General features: G+C 42.3%; 1 protein-coding gene across 2 annotated transcripts in view; it reads right to left on the bottom strand.

Annotated features, from left to right (window-relative positions):
* Positions 1–2,602: 2,602 nt before the first annotated feature.
* The window catches only part of LOC110531265 (pleiomorphic adenoma gene-like 2), a 53,442-nt gene continuing 49,596 nt past the window's right edge, over positions 2,603–6,448 (bottom strand). For both annotated transcript variants that reach the window (XM_036988888.2, XM_036988889.2), the window contains exon 3: positions 2,603–6,448. This exon is cut by the window's right edge and continues 440 nt beyond it. In XM_036988888.2, the coding sequence (XP_036844783.2) occupies positions 5,448–6,448 (1,001 nt within the window). In that variant the 3' untranslated portion in view covers positions 2,603–5,447.

Below are 6,448 nucleotides of genomic sequence, written 5' to 3' on the forward strand. Positions count from 1 at the left end.
TAATGTGCTGTTAAATGGAACTATGTGGGGGAAAAACAGGACCTAGTCTTTTTGACCTTGAAGAAGAGGTCAATCTGGTAGTTTCTCTATTCCAGATCGTGGATGTGACGTCCTAGGGACAATGATATGTCATGCTCACCATGCTCTCTGAAAGGCAATTAGATTACACATCTGTTACAAATACTTGGTTGTAGAATATTTTGTTGTTGTTGTTGTGTTAATTATATACAATTTCAATAGAGAAGGCAACGCTGGTTACCCAACGGGCCTGAGAGGGGAGTGGGGGGGGGGGGGGGGGGGGGGGGGGGGCACATGAAAGAAGGTATTAGTGAAAAGTCTATTAAAAAAATACTGTTTCTTTTTGGAGGAGAAAAATAGACAAATATTGATCAAATCTACACATCAAACGAATGGCACATACATACACAGGATCAAATACAAAATTATAAACATAGGAACATATAAGCTGAAATTTTAAAAGAAAAATTACTTTTTTTTTTTTAAAGATTGAAAGTGCTAGAATTCAGATTAGCTCACGGAAACCCAGGGAGGACAAACTCCATGCCAATTGACGTTTCTTTTTTTAATCAATAAATGCTCAATAAATGAATAAAAAGATAAATGCTAAATTTGAGTGCTACAATCTTGTCTGGAATTGGATATAGCCATGGTCTGTCAAAATGTAAACTTGACGTACACAACAAAAATATGTTTTAAGCATAGCTTTTAAACAATTATATAAATATTTATATTCAATTACCACTATAAGAAAGAGGCAAATTCTTTCAAAGATGCGAACCACATTTCTTCACGATTAATCATTAAATGTTCCTACTTTAGATCATTTCTCAGCCCATTGGAAGTGTCAACATGAACTTTGGGGATTCATACCTGAACGTATTACTTCACAAGTACTGGTTGGTAGTGGCGCTATGTCACAACCAAAACAAATGTTTATTTTAAGTTGTATTTATTTTCACATATTTGTCAACTACTTTTATAGGTCAGTCTAATTAGCTGACTGAAGAGGCAAATAGTAGGCTGTGGTCGGTTGGTCAATTTGAATAACAATTCTACCATTATTAAAATGAAATAATCAAATATTTATTTTAATGAGCAATTGTGCAAGATTTTGTTTCCTCTCCCCAGGTTTTGGGAAGAAAAAAAAATCTAAAATAAAATGAGGTGATGTGTTGTGTTGTTTCAAGGTCCTGTTTTAACAAACAGATAATAACATATCATATAACAACAACAAACAAAAAACGACTAAGAAATATCCTCGTCAGTCGTCCCACGCTTTGAATGTCAAAGAGCAGGCTGGTGACTTGTTTGTTCTGGATATTGTATTGTATTTCTTTAAGACCCTTTCCTCCTGAAACCAGGAAGCAGCTGAGTGAGGAGGAGTACAGACAGGAAAGGAAACAGTTCAAATCTGTACCACTGTGCATGTTTACATCTTGCAATGTTGAAATGTTCTTTGTTCCCAGCAACTGTAGCTAAAAGCAGCAATTAGTTTATTTTATTTTTATGTTATATAGTTGTAGTTTTTCTTTTCTTTATACTTGGCGTCTACTTGACACTACATGTTTACTAATAGTTGCGTATGGACTGGGCTGAGTACTCAAACAGACAAAGTCAAAGAGAGTTGAGAAAGTTGCAATCCAAGAGGATAATATATTATAATACTGTTATTATCAGTCCTTGTACTCTCAAGATACACTTTGACTTTCTTTTGACTGATGGACTTTATATACCCCACGTGCTGGGTGTTCCAAAGCCTATCTCTCGATCTGTCAATCATGACGTCTGTAGGAAAGTGAAACACATCATTCATTTGTTGACCGAAGACAGGACATTATTGATATTTTCCATCATACAAATATCACTTAGGTGATACAGAGCACGTATTATAGTTTTACAACTTTGGGCGCAAGTTTTCAACAGGCTAGTGTATATGAAAAAGGCATCTTAAAGCCAGACCTTTTAATCAGGTTGTGTTTCAAACTGAGAACGTCAGTCATTCTTTTTTTTAAAAGTCGTACGAGACGATCAAAGACGTCTACTGGATTATTGTGCCACTAACAGCCTACTATAACTACACATTTGTCAAAGTCAACAATCCAAGGGTTTTTGTTTTAGTAGTACATGAACAGATAAACGATACATCCAGAGGAGAAAAGCTACAAGGGCAAAGCTAAATACTCCATCCACTTTTTTTATCAATAAAATGTCAGATACAGACACATGGAAACCTGCCACATAAAAAAAAACACTTTGTTTTAATACGCCTAAATACACCTTACTGACATAAAAGCAATTCTAATGTTCATTTTTGACGAGATATTTAATACACTGCAAATAACATTATTTTACGCGCTTTTCCTCAACTGTCGTCGTTGTTATTTTTTGTCTTCTATTCACATATGTCAGGGTTATTATTACCATGTATCTAACACACTGGATATATATTTGTTTTCATAAAAATACAAATCATTCATATATGAAAGGTGGGAAAAGGATGTGACATATTGACTTGTTAAAAACCAATGCTGGAAGAAGGACAGTCGAAGGAATGAAAAATCCTCATGAGTCAAATAATGACCTGTTTTCAAGAGCAGCTTTTATAGGAGGGGTATATCCTCCACATGGGGTCATCCTCACTGGCCTGGCCCTGGTTGAGCAGGTCACGGTGGTTAGCCAAAGACATTGCTAAAGGTACAGACACTTCTGCTAAAAACAAAGTGCTGCTCTTGAGGAACAACACAAAACATGCATGACGTGGCATGTTTTCTACAGACTCAGCTATTTTCACATCTGCTTTTCATTAAATATGTGGTCGCTGTGTTTGGTTATCAACGTTAAAATCAACTCTCTGTTTTCACTTTTCTTTTACTTTCTGCACAACTGATGAGTCTGAACAGTAATCCGTTATTCCAGTTTTTCTTTTTAAGAGCACTTTTTCAAGACAGATATTTTTTTTGTGTGGTTGTAGACTATATTAGAGGAGGGTAATGTCAGTATCACTTTAGTTCTTCACTAATCTTCCCCCCCCCCTGACGATGATGATGACAGACAGGGTGTGTTTCTGGGTAGGTGGTTCAGACTTTTACACTCACGGGAGAGACAACCCAGCATGTTCAGTCACATTTTAAAAAAGCAAGAAAATTATATTTCACCCACTTCAAAACTATACTTCTGGGTCACTAGGCTTCTGGGTAACAATATATATATATATATATATTTTTTTTACAATTTTCTCTAAAATGAAGATTTCTTTCTTAATATTCTGACTTTGTAAAGTACCAGGCCTTCAGGCCTGCAGATGCTGCCTCCTGACTACAGAGTAGAGGGAGGGAAGTGATGAGGGGGGAATAGGCTAGTGGTAGAGGTTAAAGAACTCCTTCACGGAAACTCACAGTATTATACAGAGCCGTGGTACAACTCACAGTATTATACAGAGCCGTGGTACAACTCACAGTATTATACAGAGCCGTGATACAACTCACAGTATTATACAGAGCCGTGGTACAACTCACAGTATTATACAGAGCCGTGATACAACTCACAGTATTATACAGAGCCGTGGTACAACTCACAGTATTATACAGAGCCGTGGTACAACTCACAGTATTATACAGAGCCAGCCGTGGTACAACTCACAGTATTATACAGAGCCGTGGTACAACTCACAGTATTATACAGAGCCGTGATACAACTCACAGTATTATACAGAGCCGTGGTACAACTCACAGTATTATACAGAGCCGTGGTACAACTCACAGTATTATACAGAGCCGTGGTACAACTCACAGTATTATACAGAGCCGTGGTACAACTCACAGTATTATACAGAGCCGTGGTACAACTCACAGTATTATACAGAGCCGTGGTACAACTCACAGTATTATACAGAGCCGTGGTACAACTCACAGTATTATACAGAGCCGTGGTACAACTCACAGTATTATACAGAGCCGTGGTACAACTCACAGTATTATACAGAGCCGTGGTACAACTCACAGTATTATACAGAGCCGTGATACAACTCACAGTATTATACAGAGCCGTGGTACAACTCACAGTATTATACAGAGCCGTGGTACAACTCACAGTATTATACAGAGCCGTGGTACAACTCACAGTATTATACAGAGCCGTGGTACAACTCACAGTATTATACAGAGCCGTGATACAACTCACAGTATTATACAGAGCCGTGGTACAACTCACAGTATTATACAGAGCCGTGGTACAACTCACAGTATTATACAGAGCCGTGGTACAACTCACAGTATTATACAGAGCCGTGGTACAACTCACAGTATTATACAGAGCCGTGGTACAACTCACAGTATTATACAGAGCCGTGGTACAACTCACAGTATTATACAGAGCCGTGATACAACTCACAGTATTATACAGGGCCGTGGTACAACTCACAGTATTATACAGAGCCGTGGTCCCATGGAACTCCCTTCCATTTACAGTTACTCAGCAAACAGAAAAATGACCTTAAAAAAATAGATGAAACAACATCTCATGGAACAGAGGGGACTGTGAGGTGACACACACACACACACACAGATAGACACACACACACACACACACACACACACAGATAGACACACACACACACACACACACACACATTAACACACTAACACACTAACACACAAACATAGACACACTAACACAGACACACTAACACAGACACACTAACACACAGACACACTCTAATACAGACACATTAACACACAGACACACTAACACACAGACACACTCTAATACAGACACACTAATACAGTCACACTAACACGCAGACACACTCTAATACAGACACACTAACACACAGACACACTAACAGACACACTAACACACAGACACACTAACAGACACACTGACACACAGACACACTAGCACACAGACACACAGACACACTAGCACACAGACACACTGACACACAGACACACTAGCACACAGACACACAGACACACAGACTAACACAGACACACTAAGAGACACACACTCTAACACACACACACATCTTTTAGATGTATTGTTTGTACATCACTGTATTTTAACTCGTGTGACTGTCCTTGTGTATCAGTGTTTTGTTACTTGTCGTGTTTTTGTGGACCCCAGGAAGAGTAGCTGCTGAAAGCTAAATGGGGATCCAACTAAACAAACAACAACAAAGCAAGAGGGATTCAATCATCACAGCTAAAGAAAGGCCAAACAAAAGCTCCTTAGTTTGAAAGTTTCTCGTCTTTTCCTTTTTGTTTCAACAAAGGGGTTTAGTTTCCTCTGGAGCTCAATCAAAAGCTTTAGTGCACTTCAATTAAGGCTTCTAAGTGTTCAAGTGTTTTTATGTCCACCCTTGCAGCCCAGGAGGCCCCTGGCCCCCTGGGTGTGAGGCAGTGAGCTGAGGATGATGGCGTGGGGGCCCCTCATTGGAAGGCCTGGTGAAAGCGAGGCAGGGTGGTCGTGCTGAGGCTGGAGCTAAACACTGGCGGGAGAGGGTGCAGGGGCCCTAGACCCAGGCCCCTGCTGGAGCCATGCTGCTCCTGAGGTTGAGGTTGCAAAGAGGTAAGGGGTGCGGCTGTGGCAGCGGCGTGGGGCTCAGAGCCACGCAAGGATGACGAAGAGGAGGAAGAGGAGGAGGCAGCAGATGAGGTGTACCCCATGACTAGTCCTGCTGTGCTGATGGGGGCATTGTAGGGGGGCAGGTTGAGGGGCAGGAAGCCCAGCAGGTGAGAGAAGTCCATGTTAGCAGTGCACAGAGACTCAGCGATGACAGCAGGGCTCTTAGACAGGAGGGGGTCACCACACAGCTCGTCTGTCAGGCCTGAGGGGAGCTCTAGTCCCTCCTTGGGGGGCGAGGCAGCAGCATGATGATGATCGCCTGAGTGGTGGCCCGGCAGCCCACTCTGCAGATCCATGAGAAAGCTCTCCATCTCCACTTTGAGGGGCTTGTCCAGCAGGTATGAGGTAGATCCCAGCTGGTATTTGGGCGGCGGCTGGGCGTGCTGTTGCTGCTGGTGCTGTTGGGGCTGCTGCAGGTGGGGCAGCGGGGGGGAGTTTTGGATGTGGTGGTGATGGTGGTGGTGGTGGTGGTGCGGGGGATGGAGGGGGGGCTCCATGTGGCAGCCCATCCCCATGGCAGCGGACAGGGAGCCGGGCATCAGAGAGTGGTGGTGGCCCACCTCAGGGTTGGACATGGCCTGGAGGTGGTGGGGGTTGTACATGCCCATGGGGAAGGGGGTGCCGCTGGGGAACGTCTTGGCCAGCATGTGGTCTTTGTTGGAACTCAAACTGCACATCATGGGGCTGAGCTCCTCTTTGACAGTGCAGGGGGAGGAGCCAGAGCCCAGCATGCCTTGCATGTCCGGAGGCTCAGTCTTTATCTTCAGCAGCTCCTGAGAGTGGCTCTTCTTCACATGCCGTGTCA

The sequence above is a fragment of the Oncorhynchus mykiss genome, chromosome 9, assembly GCF_057628025.1.
Source record: "Oncorhynchus mykiss isolate SJ-2025 chromosome 9, ASM5762802v1, whole genome shotgun sequence".
NCBI lineage: Eukaryota > Metazoa > Chordata > Actinopteri > Salmoniformes > Salmonidae > Oncorhynchus > Oncorhynchus mykiss.